General features: G+C 47.1%; 2 protein-coding genes across 9 annotated transcripts in view; both read left to right on the forward strand.

Moving 5' to 3' along the window:
- Nucleotides 1-12,826, forward strand: part of LOC144366802 (small ribosomal subunit protein uS5m-like) — a 20,934-nt gene extending 8,108 nt beyond the window's left edge. Inside the window, exons 3-12 of the mRNA XM_078021617.1 lie at nt 24-161; nt 774-899; nt 2,913-3,146; nt 4,738-4,772; nt 6,568-6,658; nt 8,927-8,973; nt 9,220-9,277; nt 9,551-9,613; nt 11,313-11,449; nt 12,450-12,826. Of these exons, the coding sequence (XP_077877743.1) occupies nt 24-161; nt 774-899; nt 2,913-3,146; nt 4,738-4,772; nt 6,568-6,658; nt 8,927-8,973; nt 9,220-9,277; nt 9,551-9,613; nt 11,313-11,449; nt 12,450-12,674 (1,154 nt within the window). The 3' untranslated portion in view covers nt 12,675-12,826. The remainder of the gene's footprint in view (nt 1-23; nt 162-773; nt 900-2,912; nt 3,147-4,737; nt 4,773-6,567; nt 6,659-8,926; nt 8,974-9,219; nt 9,278-9,550; nt 9,614-11,312; nt 11,450-12,449) is intronic.
- LOC144366801 (uncharacterized) overlaps nt 12,671-27,254 on the forward strand; it is a 31,201-nt gene continuing 16,617 nt past the window's right edge. Inside the window, exons 1-3 of one of the 8 annotated variants that reach the window (XM_078021613.1) lie at nt 12,976-15,151; nt 15,950-16,043; nt 26,667-26,879. In XM_078021613.1, coding sequence (XP_077877739.1) covers nt 26,838-26,879 — 42 coding nt within the window. In that variant the 5' untranslated portion in view covers nt 12,976-15,151; nt 15,950-16,043; nt 26,667-26,837. Of the gene's footprint in view, nt 12,781-12,975; nt 26,880-27,254 lie in introns of those variants that run through there. The other 7 variants (XM_078021614.1, XM_078021615.1, XM_078021611.1 and 4 more) reach the window with 7 other exon arrangements.

Below are 27,254 nucleotides of genomic sequence, written 5' to 3' on the forward strand. Positions count from 1 at the left end.
GGTTTTGTTTCATCTCTCTGTAGGCCCTTTGTCACTGCAGGGAACCAGAGACAGCCGACACTTCACCAGCTTGAGCCATGCGCTACAGACACAGTGCTGTATCTCTCCTCCCACCAGCCGGTCAGGCCAGCAGTACAGACCCTACAGCTTCTTCACTAAATGTAGGTAGACTGGCACACTCTTCCACCTCCTGCAACAGGAAAGTAGGGGTGCTTTCCTATCTTAATTTTCCTTCTGTCATAAACGAATTAACATTTTAGTAATTATTCAACTAAAAATGCAACTAGAATTATCTCATGTGCTACAGCTGTATTTGGAGAGCGCTAGTTTATCTGAGCCCCTCATTTGGGGCACCCAAGGCCTAAAAGTATTGAATTGTGCCCCAGATACCCTGCTGATTTAGAGTCACACCAAGAAGGCCCTTACTGTTTTTAGCTGGGCCTTTGCTAGGAAATATCATTTGGAGAAGTTCAAGAGACGTCACTACTGAGACCTGAGTTGTGATTGGCAGACATCAGGGAAGCAAGTCTACTTACTGGTCAGGGACTTACTGGGATTTAATGTTAGCCATCTTTTGTGGAAAAAAAGTGGAATTGTCTCCTCTTGTGTTTTCCAAATGTAATCATGTTTTATGTTCACTGTATGATTTTATTTTATTTTCATTCCCTCAGTGACATGGATGAAGCTGGGCTTTCTGGCCTTTCTTATTCTTAGGAGAGTATAGATCTTTACTTTACAACTACAGAGTTTTTAAAAACCCCGTTTCCTTACAGTGACAGCAGATGAGCTCTGGAAAGGTGCTTTAGCAGAGACTGGTGCTGGGGCAAGAAAAGGAAGAGGCAAAAGAAGCAAAAAAAAGAGAAGGAAGGATCTGAACAGGGGTCAGGTCATTGGTGAAGGTAAACGTGTTTGGTTGTTTTGACAGTTTTCAGATTTGGTCCTGAACTTGGGGTGGGAAACTGATGATCTTGGGAAGGGGAGAAATAGGAAGCAAGCTGGGTCTGAGGGAGGCCTGGGGGGGCCCAGTGGCAAACTTTGTTCTAAAAAGAGTCTATGTGCTTTTAAAGTGTTTTCCCCAGATTTTATGGATATTTGGCAAACTGGAAACATTCTCATTAAGTGCATAAGAATCCATGGTTTAGAGTCCAACCAGGGGGCTCACCAGGTGCCCCAGAGTGTCACGTACTCCATGGGGCACAGCTGTGATAGGTCCTGTGCTACACACAGCCCAGTGCAGGCAGGTGGAGCTCGCAGAGAGCTGGCAGGCTTCCCCTGCCCAGAGAAGACAGTGACCAAGAGCAGATCTGTAGTCACAGGGCCTGTTGCCGCTACTCAACTGGGCTGCTGTCACACAGAAACTGCCCTGGACAGCGCATGGTTGGACAGGCCCAGCTGTGTTCCAGTAAAACTTTATTTACAAATCAGCTGGTGGGCCGCACTTGGCCTTGGTCCTTCACGTGCTGATGTGATTGTTTATACTTGTGCTTTTGAAAGCAAAAATAGGATGGGTGAACTTGAATTGGCTTATTTTTACTGTTGTGCAGACTCATCGCTTTTGATACTAACAACCTTTCAGAAATAAAGGAAGCACCTTGTGCTGCACTTCTAAGATTGCACATCTGCTTGGGTGCTTTTACTACTTGTATCTTGTTTTAGTTTTTAAGCATTTGTTATTTATTTTTAATAATGTTAATAATTATTATTATTATTATTTTTGAGACAGGTCTTGCCTTCTGGTCTTGCCAGGCTGGTCTTGAACTTGCAGGTTAAAACCTCCCTCCTGTCTCAGCCTCCCACCTAGCTGGGACTGCTCACATGCACCACTGTGTCTGGCTATAATTTATTTTTTCAAATTATAAAAATCGTATGCATACCTTCTCAGTAAAAACGCAGATTGTAGAGAAAACTAAAAGCCCCTGATGTCCTTCCTGCCGTCCACATTCCCATTGTCTCCCCTGAGGGGCCACTGGTCTCATATTGGTATTTCCTTCAGTTGTTTTTGTGTGTGCTGGTGCGCGCTTTTGTATAAATTCCCTAAAAGAAATAGATATCGTCTTTAAAAAGAAAAGAAAAGAAAAAGATAATTATACTATATGGTACATGCAATTGTATAATCTGCTTTTTTTTTTTTTTTTTTTTAACCCAATAAGAGGTCTCAGGGCTGAACATGGTGGCAAACCCCTTAACCCTAGCGACTGGGGAAGCTGAGGCAGGAGGATGACAAGTTTCAAGGCCCGCCTGAAGAATTTAGTGAGACCCTGTCTCAAAATAAATAAAAAGGGTTGGGGATGTGGCTCAGTGGTAGAACACCACTGGGTTCAATTTCCAGAACCAAAAGTAATAATAATAACATGTCTTAGAAATCATTCCACATTAGAACCTAGAGAGCAACATTTTTTTGTTTTTTATTTTTTAAGAGAGAGAGATTTTAATATTTAATTTTTTAGTTTTTGGTGGACACAACATCTTTATTTGTATGTGGTGCTAAGGATTAAACCCCGCTCCGCGCGCATGCCAGGCGAGCGCACTACTGCTTGAGAGCCACATCCCCAGCCCCAGAGCAACGGCTTTTGATTTTGTGCAGGATATGGCACCTGCTGGCTGTGCATTCAGCCGTTCCTCTGTTGCCGACTCGGCTTATGTGCGTTACAGGTCGTGTTTCAGCAGACATCTTAGCGCTCACAGGCCTCACGAGTGTTTCTCTTGGTAAAAGTGAAAATGCGCGGTCACATGCCTGTAGGGTAGATGTGCATAAAACTGTGACAGTGCAAGGTCACCTGCCAAGTGATCCCATCAGCTCCAATTCCACAATACTGTGCTGGTGTCTGTACACGCGTTCCCTGGCATCTTAGCAACATGAAGAGTGAGCACCTTTTAGAAGTTGTCACTTACCTATAATCTTAACCCTTCAGGGCGCTACGGCTTCTTGTGGCCGGGTCTGAATGCCCCTCTCATGAGAAATGGAGCCGTGCAGACCATTGCCCAGAGGAGCAAGGAGGAGCAGGAGCAGGTGGCGGCTGACATGCTCCAGCAGAGGGAAGAGTGGGACCGGAAGCGGAGGATGAAAGTGAAGCGGGAGCGAGGCTGGAGCGGGAACACATGGGGTGGCCTCAGTCTTGGTCCCCCGGACCCTGGACCCAATGGAGGTAATGGAGGCCTGGTTTGCTTGCCTTTGGTAGAGGACGTATCGTCCTACAGTGTTTCTGAAAATAATTTTATTGTTTACTGTCTGTTTAGATTACCCTTTTTGAAAAAAGAATTTGACCTCTTTGACTAACTTTCCACATTGTTATCTCAGTTGCATTTGTGGGACACTAGAGGCCTGTAACCAGGAAATGTTCCTCCAACAGGATGGAAAGGCCTGGGTCCCAGTGCCTTAGCAGGTGCCTTAGACATGGTGGTGTGCATTATAGATCTGTAGGGCACAGCGTTTCCCAAACACGTGGCCTCAGGCTTGGAGTGCTGTTTAACAGCAGAGTTGAGAGACCCCAGAGAGCTGTCACTAAGCCTTCGTAAAAGCAAACATGAAACAAAAACTGACGACACTTAGGCTGAATTAGAAAACAAAGCCTCCCCCTCCCCACAAAGGCAGATTCACCTGAAAATCTTGCTCTTGCCAGTGAGTGGGAGAGGAGGAAGCAAACAGGATTTTGGCTCAAAGTAGAGGAACGGTTGGGCTGGAGAGGATGGGGCGAGAGTGCAGGAGGGTGGAGGTCTGGGAGGGAGAGGACCTGCCCACGAGCCAAGTCCCCAGTAACCAGATCCAGAGTTTAGACAGACAGGCTGCTGTTAGCCAGCAGGGGCAGGGTGCAGGTTTGGGTGAGCCTGTGCAATGGGGGTGGAAAGGTGGGGAGGTCACCTGGTATCTGGTAGCTTTGGTCAGGAGTCATCAAGCCAGATAGTGGCATTGGTGAACATGGCCACCAGAATATTTCTTGATGAGAAGGTGGCACTTGGCACTGGCTTCACTATCACCCAGTGGGTGGGACCCTGGCAGTGTCCAGGAAAGAAGATTGACTCTTGAGCTGACCGATTACAAAGCCGACTGCTGGGTACAGAAGCTTTTATTCTGCTCTCCTATTTTATTACGTAATTGAGATTTTCTGTAATAAGTAAAAGCAAGAGAATTGGGGAGTGTTGGAAACAGCTGTGGTGGTGAGCAGAGGCTGAATTAAGAGAACTGAAAGCTGAGGAGCCGGGAGTTCGCGAGCGGGTCAGACCCGCAGTTGAGAGTGGTGAGCGTAGGCCAGGCTCTGATCTCTCCCGGCAGCAGCAGCAGGCCACTTGTGACCAGACAGCTGCCTGGGTTCTGGCCTGGAGAGGGCGGTAGAGACAAAAGTGTAGGGATTGCGGACGTTGGCGAGATCTATGAGGAGGAGGGACTTTGGTGTCTTTGAGCGACTTTGGTGAGAGAGGCTATGAAGACCCCAGGAGACCAGATGGGAAAGCAGCGATGAAGGCTCTGGAGGTGTCGGCGCTCCAGGAACCTGTGCCTCGGGAGCCGGCAGCAGGGAGCTGGAGAGGGGGAGGCTGCGGTCAGAGAGCCGTGGCTGAGCTCGTGAAGTCAGGCCAGGCCAGGCAGTCCCCGTGGATGATGGGAACTGGGGCGCAGCCTGGAGTGCGGCACCAGAGAGCTCAGGTTCTTCCCATTAGAAGTCTGAGGGCACCTGGGAAAGGCTGTCACACTTGAGCAGCTTGGATGCTCTTATCTGTGTGCTTTTTCTTCTCTCCTTGTAGAGACCTATGAGGACTTTGATACCAGGATACTCGAGGTAGGCCTGCCGAGCTCAACTCCCAGGGTCCTCTGGAGAGGTTGCCGGGGTCAGGTGGGCAGGAGGAGCTGAGCAGAGCTGTGGTCACAGTGATCTCTTGGACACAGACTCAAGTTCAGGGAGGAATTAACACAATTTGAAGTTCAGTTCCTTCATGTTGGTGGTCCCCACTGCTGCCTTGGTTTGTGGGGACTATGAAATTGAGGTTTGTGAGGGGCAAATTCAGGAGCAGAATTTGGAGATTATGTTAAGTTCCTTCTTCCTGGAGCTAGAGTGTGCTATCTGGTGGCCTCTTGTGGAGCTGTACACCAGTTGTATCTAGGACACAATCAGAGAACAGGTTGGGAGGAGCAGGGGCAGGGGCAGAAAGCCTCAGGTTATGGCCACTGTCCAATTTGACTAGGGCAATGGTCTCTGGGCTGCTCACAGATCCTGTATCAGGTGTACTTGAACCACCCTTCCAGGGTGGTTCTCTAATGGCCAGTGTTCCTTTCAGCTGGCACTGTGCATTTAATCAGTGTTTAATAATGTGGAACAGAGCCGGGCGCAGTGGTGCACAGCTGAAATCCCAGTAGTTTGGGAGGCTAAGGAGGGAGGATTGTGAGTTCCACAGCCTCAGCAAAAGCAAGGCCCTAAGCAACTCAGTGAGACCCTGTCTCTAAATAAAATACAAAACAGGGATGGGGATGTGGCTCAGTGGTCAAGTGCCCTGAGTTCAATTCCCAGTACCTCCCCAAATTGTGGAATAATTTATATATCAAATTTGTGACAAAGCCTCTCTGAATATGTATATTATTTCTTCAATATCAGTTATATTATGGAATTTTTAAAATATGTTTACAAGTATTTTATGTTGGTATCCCATTGTGTGTTATTCCCCCCACCCCAATTCTAAAGATTGAACCCAGGGCTTTGTGCATTGCTAAGCAAGCACTCTGCCACCAAACCACATCCCCAGCCCTTTTTACTTTTTATTTTGAGAAGGGTCTCGCTAAGTTGCCCAGGCTGGCCTTGACTTTGCCTTCTTCCTGCTTCAGTCTCCTGAGTCACATGGATTACAGGCGTGGGCCCCTACACACACCCCAGTTCATAGCTTTTGAAAGTTAATCCCACTGAAAGAGTCTTTCATATGTAGGTTGTTTCCTATAAGATCATTCAAAAGTGTGGCCTCAGCCTCCCTTTTCCTTAAACTTCTTCCTAGGAAGGAAAGGGGACAACTGTCATTTAAACAGTTTAACTATTAATAGTTTCATAATTCCTGGCCTTTAAAATAGGCTGAAAAAATGGGAGATTTTCCTGAAGTTTATAATAAATAGGTGTTTCCAAATTCTGTATTCTTGTTTAAGCCTGATCCTTAACATAGCAATCCAGTCCTGCGAAGTTTTTTCCTTACGTTGCATTTCATCATTTCTAAGATATTTTAGTACCTTTGATACTGGAATTTGTCTTATAATCAGTCTTAAACTATTTCAAAGTTTAATCCATAGTGTTTTCTTTCCTGTGTACATTTATTAAGATGGGGTATATTGAGTTGTGTAGTTGTAAATTCCTTTAAAGATTATCTTAGTTAACTCTCCTAATAACCCAATGAAATAGGAAGAGAAAGTCTTATTTCCATTGTGTTCCCGAAATGCTCCAGAGGGAGGGTTTGTTTGGGAAGTTTGCTTTTGTGCCTACAGACTGGAGGAGGTGCTGGGTCCTGCACCAAGCCTTGTGTGGCTGAGCCAGCAGGTCCTCGTCCTCTACCTCAGAGTTTTCTTCAGCTGTCCTATTGATGAAGCATTTTGTCTTTTAGGTCAGAAATGTTTTCAATATGACAGCCAAAGAGGGAAGGAAGAGATCAGTCCGTGTCCTGGTGGCTGTGGGGAATGGGCAGGGAGCTGCAGGTGAGTGGGGTGACGCTGGACACAAAGAGACCTGGCTGCCCGGCTGGAAGCCAGGGCCCTGCTGCCAGTCTCACTTTTTCTACTAATAGAGCCGTCTAGAGGTCTGGGCTCACAAACCTGGTGGTAAACCACGAAGCTTCTCAGAGAAAGAAAGAAAAGCTCTTAAGGCCTACATCTGAGGACTGGGTATTTTAAAGGGCTTAAGACACTATTGTATTGTGCATAATAGTGAAAAATTAGAACAAGTTCAAACGGGCCTGGTTACAGGATAGCTGTCCAATATAATATTCTTTTTTTAATATTTATTTTTAGTTATAGGTGGACACAAGATCTTTATTTTTTATGTGGTGCTAAGGATCAAACCCAGTGCCTCACGCATGCCAGGCAAGTGCTCTCCCTCTGAGCCACAACCACAGGCCTCCAAAGTAATATTCTATAGCCATTAAAGAATTGTGAAAAATTACTTACACAATAAGTAATTTTGGTTAAAAATTTGTCATGTAATCATGATTTTTTTTTAAAGTCATTTATATGCAAGAAAAAAAACTAGAAGACTATTCACTGACTGATAAGTGTTCACTTGGGTTAGCAGGTTTGTCAGTCATTTAAATTTTCTTCTTTAGACTTTTAAAGTTTCCCTACTGAACATCTTGTTTTTGAAATGTGTTCACAAAGAACTGAAAAACTGTTAGTTGCTTCCTTTTGAAAATTTCAAAGCAAAAGCAAAAGACATGATAGTGCATTGCTGTAAGAGACCATGGTTAGCAGTTACTGTTGTCTCTTTTCAAAAATATCTTTTCTGAAATTTTGTGTCCATGTTACCTCCCTTTACCTTTTTATAAAAAGCTTAGCAGAGATCTTATTATAGCCATGAATTTGCACCTTGCTCTTCTTGCTTGGTTTTGCCCTCAGAGGTCTTCTGTTAGCATAAGCAGATTTCTGGTATTGGTTTTGTAGTGTTCCAGTGTGTGCATAGACATGATTTTTGACCCAATCCCTATTGTTTCCAAATTTGTATCATTTATTACAAACAACAACAATAACATTGACTTTTTGTACATGGAGTTTGTTGAACTTTTGGAAATATAGAAATAGGAGAAATGTCTTGAAATTGCTGCCGCACTGGGTGTAAATGTCAAGTATTGCCAGATCTCCTCCTCAAAGGTTGCATCAGTTTATGTCCCTCTGTACCACCCATCCTTGCCCTGAGTAGTATCAGACTTTACTGATTGTCAGTATGATCCCTGAAACATCTCTCCTAGTTTACACCTGTACTTTCTAAGTTTGGAGAGTGCCGACGCCATTTTGCGTGTTCATTGGCTGTTGCGCTTTCCCTTTGGATATCTGTGAGTTCAGGTGCTTTGCCTATTTTTTTAATTGGGTGGTTTTCTTGTCTTTATTGATTGGGATTAGCTTCTTGTAAGTTAAGGACATGAGCCTTTTTTGTCTATCATATTTTGATGTAGTTTTGAATTTTTTTCCACATCGAAGCTTTAAAATCCACAGAAGTTTTAAACCTTAACATAGCAAATTTATCAGTCCTAGGTCACTTCTGGTTTGTGTTTTGCTTAGAAAATCTCCTTTTGAAGATTATAAGTAAGTCCACTCATATTTCCCTCTAGGACTTCCATGGTTTACTTTGTTCTGTTTAAACTAGGAACTGGAATTCAAGCCCTTTTTATCCCAAGCCTCAGATGTCTTGCCTATTTTATTTTCCTGTGTATAATTTTAAAACAAAGTACTTTTTTCAAATTAAATAATAAATGGTGGCAGCAAATAATGAAAACATTACTGCAACTTGTGATAAACCTCATTTCTTAGGGTAAAGCATTTACAAATTGGAAACTATTAGGTTTATTTTTCTGGTTAATTAAAATTGAAATTCTACTGAAATCATAGTTTTACTCTATAACAATGTATTTTTCCCCTATCCCTTCTGGTCATTTTAATCTCTTTGCACAAGTGCCCCAAAACATTTGCCTTTTATAAATATAGAGCATACTTAATTTTAAAAATTGAGTATATTTCATTTTATTAGAGATTTATAAAAGGTCATGTTATGTATCTAAATGTAAAGTCTGTAGAATGCCTCAGAACAGATGAGCACATCTCTGGCTTTCTTCATGGCTGGTTGTGCAGAGCAGGTGTTCTGTGGGCAGTTGAAAGAAGGGCGTGAAATGCTGTAGAGCCCAAACTGGGAGCTGGGGAGAGGCACAGGCTGGGTCAGAGTAGCTTTCCTTTTCATAAGTTTTGCTTTTTCTTTTGAAGGTTTTGCCATTGGGAAGGCCACTGAGCGGGTGGATGCTTTCAGGAAAGTACGTGCATGTTTTTCTTTGTTAACATTTAGTAGAAGATGAAAAGCTCTGTGTTCACATGGGGGCACTGCAGGCACACAGTCACGTATCACGAAGGAATCGTCAGTGTATGTGTGATAATGATATTGTGGCTAAGTCCTTATCTTTTAAGGTGCATAGGTGGAATTTTTTATAATAAAATACTTTATAAAATGGTTTTGAAACCCAGCGAGAGATTTAGGAGAATTTGTTCCTTCTTTTCTTCAGGCAAAGAACAAAGCCATCCACTATTTGCATTACATAGAGCGGTATGAAGACCATACAAGTGAGTGTGGGTCTTTCCTTGTAAGATTTGCAGAATGCCACTGTGTCGTGGTGTGTCTCTGCCCAGTGGGTGTCTTTGTGTTGCTCTGACTGCATTCTTACAAATGTGCAAAATGAGGAAACAGCCTGGCCTGGGGGGGTGGCAGGAGAATGAGTGGGGTCAGAGTCTGTGTGTCCTGTGGACTGGCTGCTTAGGGCAGCACCCAGTGCTCTGTGACTTTTGCAGATATTAAAGCCACATGCCTGACCTTCCTGTATCTGCTTTACCCCACAGTATTCCATGACATCTCCTTGAGATATAAGAGGACACACATCAAGATGAAGAAACAGCCCAGAGGTAACTGGAAAGCTCTGACTCTCTGTTGAAGTAAAGCAGAGAAACCACTACAGTCCCACCCTCCCCCCTGGGGTTGTTTCCCTCTCCTTGAACTCATCCTGAGAGTGACAGATGGAAATCCTGAATTAGGCTGAGGAAGGTGAGGCTCCTGGGGAAGAAGCCAAGGTCGGTCTGCACAGGCCCAGGCCTGTTCCTGGAGTGGCTGAGGCGTGCAGAGCAGGTGGTGGTGGTCCGGTTGGATGAGTGGGCACATGGTTCCTCCTGGAGCCTTCACCCAGCTGGACGGTGTTCCTTCCTGCCAGTCACGTGCTGTTCCTCTACAAGTGTCGTGGTGTTAGGCTTGTTATTTGGTGCTGGGGATTAAACCAGAGCCCCACACCTGTGAAGCACTCGCTGTCACAGAGCTCCCCCAGCCCCTCACCATTGAGTACTGTTGAACTTCTATGATCTCTATTCATTGAGGCACTGGGTGAGCAGAAATGGCCTTTCTTGTCTTGTGGACAGGCCACAGGCAGTGTTGGTTATGGGGACAGTCACACCCAGTGCACTCTTGGTGCAGAATTCTTAAACATTTGGATTTGCATTTTGCTTGCAGTTCTGTAGTAAGAACCTGTTTCATTTGACGGTAGTTTTTTAAATCTCAGGAGTTCAGGTCAGGAGCTGGGCGCAGTGGTGCACACCTGTAATCCCAGTGACACTCAGAAGGCTGAGATAGGAGGATTGCAAGTTCCAGGCCAGCCTCAGCAACTTAGTGAGGCCCTAAGCAACTGAGCTACTGCCTTGTGCCTTCCTCAGTGCTGTCAAGAGGAGGAGGAGGGCCACCTTCATCAGGGTGGCCAGAGGTGGCCTCTAGGCAGGGGCAGTGTGAGTGAGATCCTGAAGGAAGAGGAGCAGAGGGGCAGGTCTGGGAGAACGTTCCAGGCTGGTGCATGCCCCAGGTGCAGTGTGCCCTCGTGCACAGGCCATGTGAGGACAGTGCAGTAAGTGGGGTCAGGCACGGTGTGTGTGTGTGTGTGTGTGTGTGAGTGATAATGATATTGTGGGGGGAAGATCCTGCAGATGTCTTTGTTTAATTCAGAGAGCAATGGCCATTGAGAGGTTGTGCCCCGGAGCCTTGATTTGCTGAGGATCAAACCCAGTGCCTCACACATGCCGGGCAAGCGCTCTGCTCTAGAGCCCCAGCCCTGGCTTGTGTTTTTGAAGCTCTTCTGGAGGAGGGATTGCCGGTGGCCAAGAGCAGGGCACGTGGCTAGAAGGGAGGAGACCACCCCAGCACTGAAGGCCATCAGGGAGGTGAGAAAGCACTCTAGGAGCCACCAATTCAGGAGACGCTGCCACTTAGGCCAGAAGGTGTTCCCAGGAGAGGGAAGTGGTGTCGCTGCCAGGGCAGCTGAGTGGTCTAGGAGGGTGAGGACAGGCGTCTCCCTTGATGGTAAACAGGCATGGACACGGGAGCTGGCCTGGGCAGAGGGCCAAGAGTTTTCAGGCACTTAAGTTTTAATGTAAGTAATATCCTGGTTTCCCCCCCACTACGTTTAAGGTAGATGTTCTGTTTAATTTTTGTGCATACCATTGAATAAATGTCGTCCTAGAAGTCACACCAGCTGGGGGTGGTGAAGCCAAAATGTCATTCCCTAAACCCAGAGCCACACGAAAGACAGCATGCTGGCAGGTGCTCAGTCCATTTCCTGTCTCCTAGGATACGGCCTGCGCTGCCACAGGGCCATCATTACCATCTGCCGGCTCATTGGCATCAAGGACATGTATGCCAAGGTCTCTGGGTCCGTCAACATGCTCAACCTCACCCGGGGCCTCTTCCATGGGCTCTCCCGCCAGGTAACCTTCCCTGGGGTTTGAGCAGGTCTGGCTGTGCTGCAGACCAAGGTGCTGAGGGTCTCCTAGGGGCTCCCACGGCCACCTGCTGCAGTGACCCCAGGGCTCTGCTGCCCAACCAGAGCTAATCTTGTTTCTCAACATCACCTCACCGAGTCTTTTTGAACCAAATCTCAGGTCCCATTTTATTTCATTCGTAAATATTTCAGTGTATTTCTAAAGGATTAGAATCAGAAATCTGAGAAGTGGTTTCTGATTCTGATCCTTTAGAGGATGTAAAGGATCCATTTACTTCTATGGTAGAGCGCTTGCTAGGAACACTTAAGGCCCAGGTTTGATCCCCAGCACTGGGGAAAAAAAATGTCATGGTACCCTTACCATTCCTAAATATCATGACTCAGTATTATCAAGTATCGAATCTGTTCATTCAAATCTATCCATTCGTCCGATTTAAAAACATTTTTTTTTACACAGTTTGATTCAATCTTGTTGATTTGATTCAATCCAGTTGAGAAGATGTCAGCACTTCTAAAGTTTCTCCTGTGTCTTTTAAGTCTTTCTTGGTCTGTCCCTCCCCCTTCCCCCCTTGCTGCTGTTGTGTTGAAGAAGTCAGGTGTTTTGTCCCATGGTGTTTCCAGGGTTGAGCACCCGTGGGGTCCTTGATGTCCTTTCCCCCCTGGACCTCCTGTGATTTGGTTGTTAGATCTCAGGGCTCCACAAGGTTCAGGCTTGGTGCTTGGCCCAGCAGGCACGTGCTTAGGGAGTTTGGAAGGCGAGGCCTGGCGTACCCCAGTTTGGGGTGGGAAGGTGGGCTGAGGCATCCCCCTGTGACAGCCACTGTGGTTTAACCACCCAGAATCAGCTGGCACTGCTCTTTTCCCCCAAGCTCTCTGGTGGGTACTGCACCCCCACCCCCACCCCACCCTGTGGTGGTGCCTCTCACTCCTATAGCCACAGGGACCCTCGGAGACCTAACTGCTGTTCTCACTTTGGTCTTGCCCAGGAAACCCACCAACAGCTGGCCGACAAGAAGGGTCTCCATGTGGTGGAATTCCGGGAGGAATGTGGCCCCCTGCCCATCCTGGTCGCCTCCCCCCGGGGGGCCTTGAGGAAGGATCCTGAGCCAGAAGAGGAGGTTCCCGACATCAGGCTGGACTGGGAAGAGGTGAAGGCTGCACAGGGAATGAAGCGCTCTATTTGGTCAGGTCTCAAGAGGGCCTCCACCTGACCTTCCTGCCACCTGGCTCCCCCACTGCAACACCCTGCCTGCTGCCCTAGGCGCCTGGGACTCCCCCGTCACATCTTGCTGTGTCACCTCTTTTTTCTTTTTTGAGGTAATTTCAACCTTCTTTTTTTACAAATAAATAATTCTAGTTTTGATTTATTGATCACGTGATCTGTGCCAGGCAGTGTGACAGGGACATTATGTACTGACCTCAGTTCAAGACTACTTTAAATACTCCATGAAACCAGCAAAAGCAAATGGAGCAGGGAGACAGGAAAAGACCCACCCAGGGGTAATGTGCACAGGGACATGAAGGGCTGTGGTGGCTGTGCCGGACGCCCACTCGGGCTGACCCATCCCTGGGAGGTGACCTCCTGCCCTGTCCCTCACAGCTGCACCCACCTCCAGCAGGGCCCAGGCTGCCCTGGTGGCAGGAAGTGCCTCATTGTTCCAAGTTGCACATCAAGTGCCAGCACCAGGAACCTCTTGTCACACGCTTGACACCGCTTGGGTGGTGTCTGGAGAAATGTCTCTTCACCTCTTTTTGCCCATTTGAAAAATTGAGTTATTTGTGTTTTTATCATTGAGTTGTAAAGATGCTTTAGTCTTGTGGACACAGGCCCCTGTAAGGGGTGTGACTCATCATGTTCCTCCTCCATGGGCAGATCATCATTTCTTGTTTCTTTGAATACTTTCTCTGCCCCCATCCTCCTCCAATCCTCTGCCTACCCAGGTAGGCCCTTGTCACAGTCCCCCAGTTTATGGTCTTTAAGACAATAGAGTAGTTAAAGCACAATTAATGCCAACATTTTTTTTACACATGTAGATGTGCAATGTATGATAACAACACAGAGACCAGGCAGGAGTCCTGGAAATATGCTGTCACTTGGTTCTCTCAAAGGGTCATTTGAAGGTGGACTGGTTAAGGTAAAGATGTGCACTTAAACTCTATTGTAAAGGAGTCACTAGCGTGACACAGAGCTCTAGCTATTAAGCCAGCGAAGAGAATGAGGTGCAATCTTAAAAATAACTCATTGTGCTGGTGCAGTGGCACACACCTGTAATCCTAGCTGCTCAGGAGGCTGTGCAGGAGTTTCCCAAGTTCAAGTGCAGCCTCAGCAACTTAGCAGGACCCTGTCTCAGAAAGGGCTGGGCAAACATACAATGCTCTTGATTTGTTGATTATATATATCCTTTGATTAAAGTCCAAACATAACGAGTCTTTAGAGACATTTTGTATCAGAAAAAAAGAAAGTTTTCTTTTGCAAGTTGCTAGATAATGTAGAAATTTGGTACAAAAAAAACAAAATGCAAAAAAGTGTGTATGTATTTATAGAGAATAGGATTGCCTGAGGCACGTAATACTTGTTTATTTAATGTGTGCCCTTGCAGACAAGTTTACATGTTTGTATGACAGGACATACATGTATGTGTGAGTGTGTGTGTGTGAGAGAGAGAAAGAGTGTGTGAGAGTGTGTGTGTGTGTGTGAGAGTGAGAGAGAAAGAGAGAGAGAGAGAGAGTATGTGTGTGTCTTTTATATACAAAAGAGGCTGAAATGTCTATCCAGGCAGAATATGTGATCAGACCCAAGCCTGTGCAGGGAGTTGGGTGACCATTAACTACGCTGATCTGATGGGTCACAAGTCCCAATGTGTGTCACCCACACTTCAGTCAGCAACACCAGCCAATCTCCCAACTGTAGCAGCATTAGTTAGTTTCCCTGCACACTCTGTGTTCCTGACATCACAGTGCTGTAAGTTGGTGGCCCTCGTTAAGCAAAGTCATATTTGCAAAACAGCATTATTTGTTTTTAAAGCTTTTAAAGAAATGATTTTCTTGGGGGGAAAAAAAAAGGCTTGGGACCCAGCTCAGTGGTGGATTGCTTGCATCGATGTGGGAAGCTATGGGTTCCATCCCCAGCACCACAGAACAAACTCAAAAAACCCTCAATCCAAGAGAAGGCAGGAAAAGAAGAGAAGGGGAACAAGGAACAGGCGGCCCCAAAGAGAAGCCTGGGAAGTTCAAACCAGCCGTTCCTCGACCGCAGTAAGTGCAAGCCCTCTGGACACCTGTGCACATCCTGTCAGCGCACTGTGCTGTGTCCTGTTGAGCTTAACTTTGTCCTCCTGGTGTTCCCCTTCAGGGTCTGTCCACTTCTGGCAGCAGGCTGGTCCCGTCTCCAGCTTTGGTCATGGCGTCACCCACCTCTCCTCGCAGTTCTCAAGTATTTTAATGTTCTGCCGTGCAGTGCGTGCTCCCTGAGGATGGTACATCTTGGAGAACTGTCCCATCATCATTCAGGTGCTGTCCCTCTATATAATTGGCAGTTTTCCTTGCACTTAGTTAATATCGTCTGAGCTTCATACAGTGACTACTGCTTTCCTTCACTAGAATTGGCCCCGTGTTTCCCTCTTCAACACTTCACTCTTAATCTACGGTGGTCTCCTCCTACCCACGGTTCAGTTTGCCAAGGTTTCAGGTACTTGTGGTCAACTGCAGTCCCAAACTGTTAAGTGGAAAATTCTAGAAATAAAAAAATTTCCTAAGTTTTAAATTATATTTCATTGTGTGTAATGCTATGAAGTCTCGCACTGTCCCCCTGAGGTATGAATTGTCCCTTTGTCCAGTGTGTCAACACTGTATACGCTCCCTGCCTGTTACTCACTCTTGGTAGCCATCTTGCTTATCAGATGGACTGTTGCAGTATCAGTGCTAACACTCACATACCCCTGATTTTACTTAAAGCTTAAGGGGAGCAATGGTTGGAAGTTTATTGAATTATGTTAAAATTATTCTATTTTACTATTAGTTACCATTGTCAATCTCCTCCTGTGCCTAATTTATAACAGTCATAAGAATGTAGATATAGGGGAAAACAGTGTATATAGGGCTCAGTGCCATCTGCAGCTCAGGCATCCACTGGGAGTCTCGGGATGTATCCCTGGGTGGGGGTACTACTGTATATTTTAAGTGGACTTCTAGACACCAAAGATGTGGAACCTGTTTTTTGAACCCCTCTGATAATCTCTGATAATTGGTACTTTTAGGCCCCTGACATATAATGTGATTATTGATCCAGTTGAAATAGCATCTGCTGTGCTTGGTACCGTTCTGTGTAATTGCCCTGGTTCTTTGTGCCTGTTTTTGTCTGTCTCTTCTTTTCCTGCCTTTTGATTCCATCTACTCACATTTCTCAGCACACCTGTTATACTTCTTTTTAAAAACCTTTTTTAGTGGTTGCAGTGTATACTGACAACTAACCCAGGTCCACTTTCAGATGACACTGCTGGGTCGAGACTGGTGTCAGTACCTCACAGCAACAAAGCATTCCTGGTGCTTCTGCCACCCCGCGTCACACTGTCATCTCACATGTACGTATACAGTTCTCATCAAGGACATTTGTTAATTTTGTTCTGAACAAACTTATCCAAGAAAAATTAAGTTGTTTTTCTTTTTTATGTAAGTCTCTTTCTGGCCGGGATCATGGTCCTTGTCTTTAAAGTCTTCTTTTAGCATTTCTTGCCAGGCAGCTTCCTGGTGACACAGTCCCTCCGTGGTGTGTCTGAGAGTCTCTATTTCTCTTCACTCTGAAGGCTGAGTTTTCAGGACATGGCTGTAGGTTGGGGGGCTTTCACCTCAACACTTCTAAGTGTTTTGCTCCACGCTCTTCCTTGAATACTTTCTTAGCAGTTGGATATATTGTGTCTCTGTTCCCAGAGGGCTGGCTTCTTCCTATGGCCCCTTTAGGGTGTGTGTGTTTGATGGTGGTTCTGTTTTGGTGTTGGCTTGGCTTTCTCTTGGTGCTGCAGTTTGGATTCCTGGAGGCTGAGGCTGGGTGGAGTTCTTTTGTTGTTCCTTCTGCTTGAAGTTCTCTGAGCCACTTTGATTTGGTACTAATTTGGGAAGTTCTCCTTTTCTCTTCCTTGGATTCCCATCTTGTCTACATGACACCTCTTATCTTCCCACAGTTCTTAGATATTGGTTCTTTCTCTCCCTGTCTCCCTCCCCCTCAGCCTCTCTCCCTCTCCCTCTCCCTCTCCTCCTTTTCCTCTCCATCTCCCCCTCTCCCCCTCTCCCTCTCCCTTCTCCTTCCCCACTCCTCTCCATGTCTTTCTTTCCCTCTCCCTGTCTCCCTCTCCCTTGTTGCCCCCTCCTTCTCTCCCTCTCTCTCTCTCCCTCTCCCTCTCCATCTCCCTCTCCCTCTCCCTCTCCCTCTCCCTCTCCCTCTCCCTCTCCCTCTCCTTCTCCCTCTCCCTGTCTCCCTCTCCCTGTCTCCCTCATCTCCATCTCCCTCTCCCTCTCCCTCTCCCTCTTCTTTCTCTCCCTCTCCCTATCTTGCTTTGCTTTCCTGTTTTGGAAGCTGAGACATTCTTTGCTCAGTGGAGTCCAGTATGTTAATGAGCTCATCAAAGCTCTTCCTCATTTGTGTCCCACCATTTTGTGTCTCCATCTCTTTCTGCCTTGTCCCCTCTGCTGGTGCCTGTTCTCTGTCTTTCCATGAGAGCCCTTGGCAGGTTAGTCGTGGTTGTTTGGGGGGTTCCTGGTCTGAGGGTCCCAGCATCCCTCCTGGTGGGAGACTAGTGTCCTAGTGTCCCTGCTTGCTCCTCTCTCAGGCCTTTGCCTTTTAGTCTGCCTTGTAACTCTAGCACTGGGGAAGGGAGCTCCTGGAAATAGGCCTTGGGGAGTGTCCAGGAGTGGGAGGGAAGCTTTCTGTGGCCCCTCCAGTGGGTCCCTGTCTCCTGAGCCTGCATCCTGGGCTGGGAATGTCCCCAGTGCTTCTCCCTGTTGTCCTTTTAGGTGGAACAGCAGGACTCAGGGTGCTGGAGCTGGGTGCCTGCCTTCCCCCAGGTGACACAGGCTCTGGTGAATCCCAGTTGTTCAGACTCTGATAAAGCAGTTTCTCTAGAGGGCAGCCTTGTTAGGAACAGAATGCTCTGGCGTATGTCAGAAAGGTCCAGAAACATGAGGAACCTGGATACAGTCTCAGTGGGAACACTGAACTCCTGCAGGTGAAACCCACAAAGGTGGAGGGCCCCTGTGATCTGGTGGTGGTTCTGAGTTTTTCTTTTTCTTTTTTCTCTTTCTTTCTTTGTTTCTTTTTTTTTTTTCTCTCTTTTTTTTTTTTTTTTTTTTGGTGCTGGGGGTTAAACTCAGGACTTCACTCTGCAGAACAAGCTCTGCCCACTGGGTTCCCTCCCTGGAGTTTTCAATATTCAACTTGCCTACTGAGCTTCCAGAAATCCATCAATTACAACCTGCCTTTGCCAAAACTAGTATACACATTTTCATAGCAGCTTTGTTTATAGACAAGAACTGGAAACAGTGTAGATGTCTATCAGCAGGTGAGTGGATGCAGACTCCCCAGGCCCACCTTAAGAGACAGTTGATCACTCAAAAATAGGAAAGTGTAAGCTATTGGCACTTAACCTTGATGATGCTCAAAATAATTATGTTGATAGAAGCCAGATTTAAAAAAAAATAAAACATGCTGTATGATTCCGTTTATTGAAACTTCTAGAAAGTATCTAGTAACAAAAAGCAGATCAGGGGTCACCTGGAGATGTGAGGGGGGATGGTGGAGGTGTGAAGGGATTGCAGAGAGGCAGGAGGAAACTTTTGGGGTGATAGACATGTTGTTTATATTGATTGTGGTGCCCTCACAGTTGATGCATAGTATTGGAACTCAACAGAGTGTGCTTGAAATGTGCAGGTTGCTGCCCTTCATTGAAACTGTTTTTAGAAATTAGCTACAACCAACAGGGGACAGAGAAGCCCCCAAGTGGTGTCTTCCTTTACTGAAGACTATGATGTAGAAATTGATTGCAGTAGAAATCTCTTTCCTTTCCATGCAATGTTTTGAGCTTAGCAGTGCTTACCTGCTGCATGGCTAAATCGATCCTGCTTCAAATGCTGGGCGAGATCTTCAGGGGTGTAAGTACCACGTAGGCAACATGATGCTAAAGTGAAGTCTCTCTGCCCCCAGATGCAGGTCCCTTCCCTCATGCATCAATCCTTTGGGGATAAAGGGGAGAAGCCCTGCCTGTGGTTCCAAGGCCTTTGGAAAGAAAGTTGAGCGGTCCCGGGAGCTCAGAGGGTTGGGGATGTGCCAATGGATGAGTAGGAGGTGCGCACTGGGAGGAGGACACTCCACACGGGCCTCCACTGTGCACCCAGTGTTCCACGAGGCTGGTTCAGAGCCAGGGCTGCAGGCCAGGCACATCTGGGCACATTGCAGGTTCAGGGGACTCTGCCGAGCCTAGAGAAGGGGATACTGGAGCTGAGCAGCATCTATCATGGAAATCAGTCGCTGCCACCTGACAGATCTTTTTGCAGGGCAATCTTGGGGTTCTGCTGCAGGGACACCCAGTGAGGATGCTCGAGGAAGACTTTCTGTCCAGGAACGGGGTGGGGCTGGTGAGGGCTGGTGTTTTAGGGCAAGCTGGCTGCAGCTTTTTAACTGAAGCCCCCCTGTCCCGCCCCTTGCTGATCCTCCTGAAGTCGGGCCCCAAGTGACTTCTCTTTTGGCAGCCTTTGGGAGGCACTGAGGAACTGTCTGGGGCCCTGTCCCTGAGGGCGACAGGGCTTTCAGTGTTTGCTGACTTGAGTCCTGGGGAGTTTGTAAGGAGGACTCCAGCCCTCCACCTCTACCCGCCGACGTCCAATGGATGGCTAAAGGCAGAATTAGAAGGGCAGCATCTCTGCCTCAGTATATGGCCCATCCATCCCCCTTGCCTGAGTCACCTTGGATTTGTTACTGGATGCTGCTGGCTGCATCAGTGCCCACCAGCAAAAGGAAGAGGCAAAAAAAAAAAAAAGAAAGAAAGAAAGAAAGAAAGAAAGAAAGAAAGAAAAAGGAAAAAATAAAGAACTTTGATCAAACTGGGGAGAAGCAGCCAGAAGGCTTGGAAGAAGCCCCTGACCCACAGAAGTGGTTACAGTTTATAGAAACAAAACCCAAGTGATCTACATACGTGAATTTCCTTGGCCTGAAGAAAAGCAAAAATGGGAAAAACACAGAAAATGCCTAGGCAGATGGCCTGTGCCCAGGCCTGAGGAAGGGCAGGACCCATCTTAGCTTTCCTGGCTCCTGAGGTGGGCGTGGGGGTTGTAGCCCGTCTCTATTTTCAGCAGAAGGAAGTTGCTCTTCATTCAGAATCCAGACCCCCGCCCCCATGCAGTCTGTTTCATGTTGCAGGAACAAGGTCTGATTGATGTGCATCTGAGAGCCAAAGCAGGTGACACAGCTCTCCTGACAAGGCCCCACCTGGCCAATCCTGGGATGATGGACAGACCTCACCTGGTCAGGACCAACTGCTTTGGCAACTGTGCAAAGCCCAAGCCCTTGCCCTCATTCCCCTTTCTATAAAAGGTCCAAGTCATTGTCACTCCCTGAAGACAGGCTAAGATGTGGGTCCCCTTGCCTTCCCCGAGTGGCTGCACTGATAAAAGTTCCTTTCCTGCTGGGCATGGTGGTGCATGCCTGTAATCCCAGAGATTCTCGGGAGGCTGAGGCAGGAGCATCACTTGAGGTCAACCTTGGTTGTTGAGAGCCACAGCCAAAGGGGCCCCAGCAAACTTCCAGCTGCCAGCAAGCTTCAGACTGCCCCAGCAACATCTAGTTGATTGGCTCCTCTGCGGTGATGTTCATTGGGCTGTTTCCCTGCCCTTCAGACTGCCAGCTGATGATTGGCTCACAGCTGCCCCAGCAACATCTAGCTGATTGGCTCCTCCACGGAGCTGCTCATTGGGTGACTTCTTTGGCTCTGCCCACGCAACCCAGCCAATCGGCCTCAAGAGGAGGAGGATTGTGGGAGGAAAAGGCTGGTGTTGGGGAGAGAGGCTTGTGGAAGCCGGTGGTGGCAGTTGGGCTCTGAGGGTTTTTCCCTGGAGCTGTTTTGTTTGGCGTTTGTAGTTCTAAAAATAAAGTTAGTTTCTTTTTGACAAGTGGCTCCTGATTTGTGCCAAGCCAGACTTCGGCACTTGGTGATTTAGTGAGACCCTCAGCAACGTAGCAAGACTCCTTCTCAAAACAAGAATAAAAAGTATTGGGGTGTGCTCAGTGGTAAGGCACCCGGGTTCAATTCCTAGTCCTTTACCTGGAGCTGAAGTTCCCTGCCTTCTTTTCTTTTCCGGGTTAGAGCTTCCCCTGTGCATTCAGTCTCATTGGACTTGGACTTTCCATTGACCCAACTCAGAAATTTTCATCTCTTGTGTCTCCACCTCCTCTTGGTACTGGGAATTGGACCAGGGGCTCTGCCACTGAGCTACATCCTCAGCCCTTTTAATTCTTTATCTTAAGACAGTGCCTCAATAAGTTGCTAAACCTGGCCTCAAACCCACAATCCTCCTGCCTCAGCCTCCTGAGTCACTCTATCACAGGTGGGTGCCACTGTGCTCGGTCTGTGGTTGCATTTGGATGCAGTCCAAGCTACTGCAGGTTTGGGGAATGTTCTTTGGGCATCTATATAACAGTACCTGGACAGGGGTGCTTTCTGCAGGGGGCGCCAGACCCTCTCGCTGTTTTTTCTGTGGATGTCTGCCTGGCCTGCAGTGGGTTGGTCACAGGACATTCAGGAGAGATCTAGGGCACTGGGCAGTGCCCTCCATCCAGCAGGTGACCTGGCAGGAAGAGCCCTTGCAGCAGGGAAGTGGGGTGGCACTCTGTAGTGAAAGCACAGAGCTCTCTGATGACTAGTGACTAACACAATGTGAAGCAGAAACATCCCATGAACTTCATGTTCAAGTACAAAGCTGGCTAGGATGACTGGGTGGCATTGCAATCTCCTGAAGGTCCTTCTTGGTTTCATACACAAAGAGAGAGTGAGGGACTAAAGGGCAGGAAGGAAACACAACTTTTTCAAACACTGAGATCTGGAGTCCAGCTCCTGCCATGTAGTCAGTGAATGAATGGATAATAGTTGTTTTTACAGGACCATGTGACCTGGTGCTGCTCAGCTTCCTGTGGGCCCTCAGCATCCCTATGTATAAAGCAAGGTCACAGACTAAGGGTGCTGTCAGCTTTCTGTTGCTGTGACAAAGCATCTGAGAGAATCCCCTTAAAAGGAAACAGGGTTTCTTTTGGCTCATGGCTGCATAGGTCTCAGTCCATGGCACCTTAGCCCTGTTGCTTTGGGCCTGTGGCAGCACAGTAGGACATCCTGGCAGCTGGAGCACATGACAGAGGAGGCTGCTCATCTCTGGGTAACTGGGAAGAGGGTGGGTAGGACTGGGCTGGGTCCCAATATCCCCTTCAAGTTCACACCCCTAATGATCTCATTCCTTCCATGAGGCCCCACCTACTAAAGTTTTTATTATGTCCCAAGGGCCACAGGCTGGTGACCAAGCCTTTAGCACATGGGCAGTGGGGACATTTGACATCCAAACCACAATACCAAGTGATCATTAGCTGGGGGCTAACCCCTGGTCACCGGGCCAACCCCTCCCCACAGCCCAGGCCTGGGGAGATTGACTGCATTCTGCAGGATACCCACTGCAGGCAGCTGCCTCAGCCAACATGGAAGTCCTTAGCAGAGGCTCTTTTATTTCAGGGGGGGTGGGGGGGTGGGGGGTGGTACCGGTGATTGATCTCAGGGATGCTTGACCACTGAACCCCATCCCCAGCCCAATTTTGAATTTGATTTAGAGTCAGGGTCTCACTGATTTGCTTAGTGCCTTGCCATTGCTAAGGCTGATTTTGAAATTTTTGATTCTCCTGCCTCAGCCTCCCGAGGTGCAGGGATTACAGGAGCGCACCACTGCGTTGGCCAAGGGGCTCCTTTTTGGCAGTGGGGTTTCCTTGGAGAGAAAGCTGAGCCTGTCCTGGGGTCATCCCTGATTTGCCCACACAGCAGTGCTTTGTTACTTTTTCTTTTCTCTGGAGGGCAACTCAATTCATACCTAGTAAACATAGCCCCACAGGTTCTCTGATTAAGAATAGTGCAGAGCTGGGGGGCAGTGGTGCATGCCTGTAATCCCAGCCACTCTGGAGGCTGAGGCTGGAGGATGGCATGTTTGAAGCCAACCTTAGCCATTTAGTGAGGCTCTGAGCAACTCGGTGAGACTCTGTCTGTAATGAAGTATTTTAAAAAGGGCTGTGGATTTGGCTCAGTGGTAAAGCACCCCTTGGTTCAACCCCTGGTACCAAAAGAGAGAGAGAGAGAGAGAAGTGAAGAAATAAGGGAAAACAAAACTCAAGCTAAGATCTAAACTCTGCAAACGCAGCTGGTAGAGAAACAGAGAAACGTGCTGACTTCAGGGCTATGGGGATTCACCTCACCAAGACTCAGTTAGCAAATGCTCTCCAATCCTGTCACCCTCAGGGCTGGGTTAGGTCCGCAGTAGAGCACTTGCCTAGCATGTGCAAGGCTCTGGGTTCAATGCCCAGTGCAGCAACAAAAAGAATTTCAAACCCCATGTCATCCTCAGGTCCAGGGAGAGCAGTCAGAGCAGCTGTCTGCCCCTGAAACTGGGCCTGGGAGGACTCACTGGGAGAATGCCAGGGGGCTAATCAAAGGTCCAGGGAATTGCCACCAGTGTGGTCAAGGTCACTCCTAGATGGCAAAATGAAACCTGTGAGCCATGTTTTCTGTGACTCTCAGGAATCCCTTCCACACCTCTGTCCTTAAAACAGGGAAGAGTAATAATGTCACTCAGTCCCTTTGTACTGCTGGGACCACAGTGGTCTTTAGAGGAGATCTCATGGCTGCCCTGGGTCACCCCCTGCTTCACATCCCCTTGGTGACCAGTGGTCTCTTCCCACCTAAATGCTGTCCAGACCCGACTCCTGGGGTGCAAGCCTTCCCCTCCACCCTCCACCAGTGCTCACCAGCTGCCCTGGGGCATGGGAGGCTGTGACCCAGGCTTGGGTAGGGCTTCCCCCTTAGCCAGAGCTATCCTGACAGCCCCAGGCTGCAGCCCCAGCCTGGAAGTGGCTGCATGCAACAGAGCAGGAAGTTGCTCCCTGTGGCCCCTCTGGTCCCTCCCTTCCTCCTGTTGAAGGAGCATGTGAGGAATGGCTTGTCCTTAACCCTGTGCAGAAGCTCCCAAAGAAACCACTTCAAAGCCCTGGAGCAGGGGAGGGGGTTGAAAGGTTTGGACATGGAGCCATCTGAGAAGAAATGGCAGAACTTCAGAGATGAACAAGAGAGCAGGAGTTCCAAGCCTCTTTCGATGGAGTTTCTAGCAAAACAGGATGTTAGTTGCAGGAGCCAGATGCAAGCCACGCTCAGATGACCCCATGGAGTACCATCAGGCGACCAATGGCCACTTCAAAACTGTATGGTAAAAGAGCTTCCGGTCCTGAAGCGCAAACTATGCCAGGGGCCTCCAGGCTAAGTGACAAAAGCAGGCACACAATGACACATGGCCTGTGACCTCTCTCATGGAGAGTATAATACAGTCTTACCATAGAAGTAGAAAACATTATTGTGACCAATATTTTAATAATGATGATTATTATGATGGCCTTTCATGTTGGTTGTGATAATTGACAGCTGTTATTTTACAAATAATGTTGATCAAACGCTCCCTCTGGGCCATGCTCTAGGCCAGCCACTCTACCTGCCTTGCCTACCTGATCCTCACAGTGTCCCCAAGAAGCCAACACAACAAACCAGAAAGCACAATGTCCCTGCTAGCAAGTCCAGGACCTAAGTCTTGAACCCAGACACAGAGACCAACCAAATTAAATGAAATATTTACTGGAATACTGGTAGAAATCTAGAAGAGGCTGTGGCCTAGAAATGGGGAGGGTTGGCTTCAATCCTCAAAACCCAAAGCTGTCAAGATGGTTCAATTGACCATCTACATTAGAAACTACTCTCCAACGAAATATGCCCCAAACATTGTCAAAACAGAGGGACCGATTGGGAGGAAATGGCAACCCAGTAGAACAGGAGGCACGAGGAGAAACACAGATGAGCACTATGCATGGGAGGAGGTCACTGGAACACAGTTGGCAAGAAGATGTACACAGGCTCAAATGATGTGTTTTATTTATTTATTTTTTACAAAAATTAAGGATGTTGATAATATGTGCTGGGAGGGGATAGGAAGATAAGCTTTTTTCATACACTATGGAGGCACATTTAACATTATCCATGAAACTTAAAAAATGCACCAATGCTATGCTTTCTACAACACAGAAATTCAGGTCTTGGGAAGCTCCCAGAAGGAAGTTCATTTCAATACTGTGTTAAATTATAAGACATGTACAATGCAATGGCCATTGGCAGGAAGTCTGTGGCCACAGTGAATAAGGAGGCACGTGCTGACTGCAAGTTCTTAGGACCTGTGGGTGGAAAGAAGACCCTGGACCACATGTTTCAGCTGTGGGACACAGACACAGCCCTGAACATAGGCTGGTCCAGCGGCACTGTGCATCTCTCCAGATCCACACAGTGTGGAAACCGCAGCCATCACTTGGCTTTAGGGACAGTAGCTGAGGGGATTTTCTTTTCTGAGAGACAGGGGACCACGGGTGACTCCCTCACAAACAGATGACTAGATCCACCTCTGGGGGGAGTCTGGGCAAGGAGGTGATGGGAGAAGAGGAATTCGATCATCTGTTTCCATTTTTCTGTGATTTGGTTCAAATGGTAAAGCGGTGATATTTATTAATTAATGGATCAAATGGGTTCATCATTGTTTTAGATTAGGTGCCTTCAAACTTTAGGCTACATGGGCACATTTGAGAAAGGTTCCAGCCATTCTCTCATCCTTTGGGTCATTCCCCTCCTATTTCCTGTGAGACATTTTCTATGTGAGGCTTTAAGAAGAAGAAGAAAAAGAGAATATTCTGTAAAGAAAACCTTATGATCTGTGCATTATAAAATTGAGTGGGTTCATTCAGAAATCAGAAGTTCTATTGAAAGCTATTTGCATGAGGCAAATAAAACCTATTTTTAGGCATCCTGGTGAAGACAAGGTTTTATCTTCATGTCTCATGTCTGTGTTTTTCTTTTTATTTCTTAGAATGAAATTCATAGGTTGGCAGACCATTCCATAAGATGCGTACCTAGATGACATTTCAATTACCCACTTTTACATGGTAGACATTTTGTACATGAACACTGCGTGTCTGCAACTTTTTTTAAAACAGGACTGGGCTCAGGAGCCCAAATACCAATGTTAGCTGGAACATGTTCTCCAGTTTGGCCTATCTGTCAGTATTCCCTGAGGTCATCATTCAATGAGCTTCATTACTCCTGCTCCCTCACCAGCTTTCATAGAAACCACATGCTGTCTATGAGTCAGAGACACCAATCTCACAACATAGCATTCTTTGAGTATCCAAAGTCCCACTGTTCACTTCGCCATGCCTGACATTGTCGGTAATATTTATCAGCAAATGTGAGATTTTCAAAGATCCAATTCTATGTGCTCCTTTCTCAAAGAGCCTTAGGCAGGGCTATAGCATACATAAATATGAAGTAAAGGCCTAGTTTTTAAAATGTCATCCATTGAATAGTTGACACATGTCTGAGATATTTTTTATTTTGGAGGAGGTATTATTTCATAGGGAATTCCAACAGCTACATGATAGTGAAATGAGAAGTAGTGCATCCATTTTATTCTTTGTGATGATTTTGATGAGTAAGGATAAGATACTTCCTTGTTCCAATGAAGATGTTGCCCACTTCTATGAATGGATGCACCGTGTCACCCACTACTTGCATATTTGCATGTTGTGCTTGACATTAACATCGTACTTGGCAGGTGACAGAAAGTCAATACTGAAGTTAAGCTCTTGTGTTCTAGCAGCTGTGCTGCAGATCCTTGGTGTGCCACCTTGTGCAATCCATGCTGCTCTGTTCATGTTCCTATTGACTTCCTGGTGATGAGCATCATGGTCTCCTGGTCTTGAGAATGGCCAAGCATTTCTCTGTGAATGTGGAAGATGGGCATGTGGAAGGCTTCAGGGAGGAGGGATCATTGATCATGTACTCTAATCCATGTGCCTGTTTAATGACCTGTTTTTCTTCTTGGGTTTTAAGGGAGACACTGCCCTCAAACACTTCTGTGCAGCTGGGAATGCAGGCTTCTGCTTCACCTTGAAGGAAGCATTCATGAATCCTTTCCAGAAGACATGAGAAGAGAGAGTGAGCCTCTGGTATCATGCAGGTTCCTTGCATTGCCCATGGGCTAGAGGAGAGAAGAGTTGCTTCATGAGATTTGATCCCCTTTTTCCTGAAAAGTTCCACACGGAGGTGAGTCCCCAGCATGTTTAGACATCATTTCAGACATCTTTGTTGATGGAAATGAATCACACCCCCTGATGATGTGGAAGAGCTAAAGATGGGTTTGCTATGAATTTTCTATTTCATTTCTCAGGGCCTGAGTCAAGCCAGCCATTGTGCTGTCAGTGCATGAGCTGCTGGTCAAATGTGAGGAAGTGGTCTTGCTTTATGAAAACACCACCCTGATTCAGTGAGCCAGAGGCAGCCTGGAGTCCCTGTTTTCTGTAAAGGCAGATTGCTGTGGATGGCCTCTGTCCTCATCATGCAGCCCTGCTCAGTGTAGGGGATTGAGGGTCCAGGCAAATCCCAGTTCCTTTTGACCTTTATTGCCATTGGGCTGCCCCA

This window comes from Ictidomys tridecemlineatus, chromosome 9, assembly GCF_052094955.1.
Source record: "Ictidomys tridecemlineatus isolate mIctTri1 chromosome 9, mIctTri1.hap1, whole genome shotgun sequence".
Lineage (NCBI taxonomy): Eukaryota > Metazoa > Chordata > Mammalia > Rodentia > Sciuridae > Ictidomys > Ictidomys tridecemlineatus.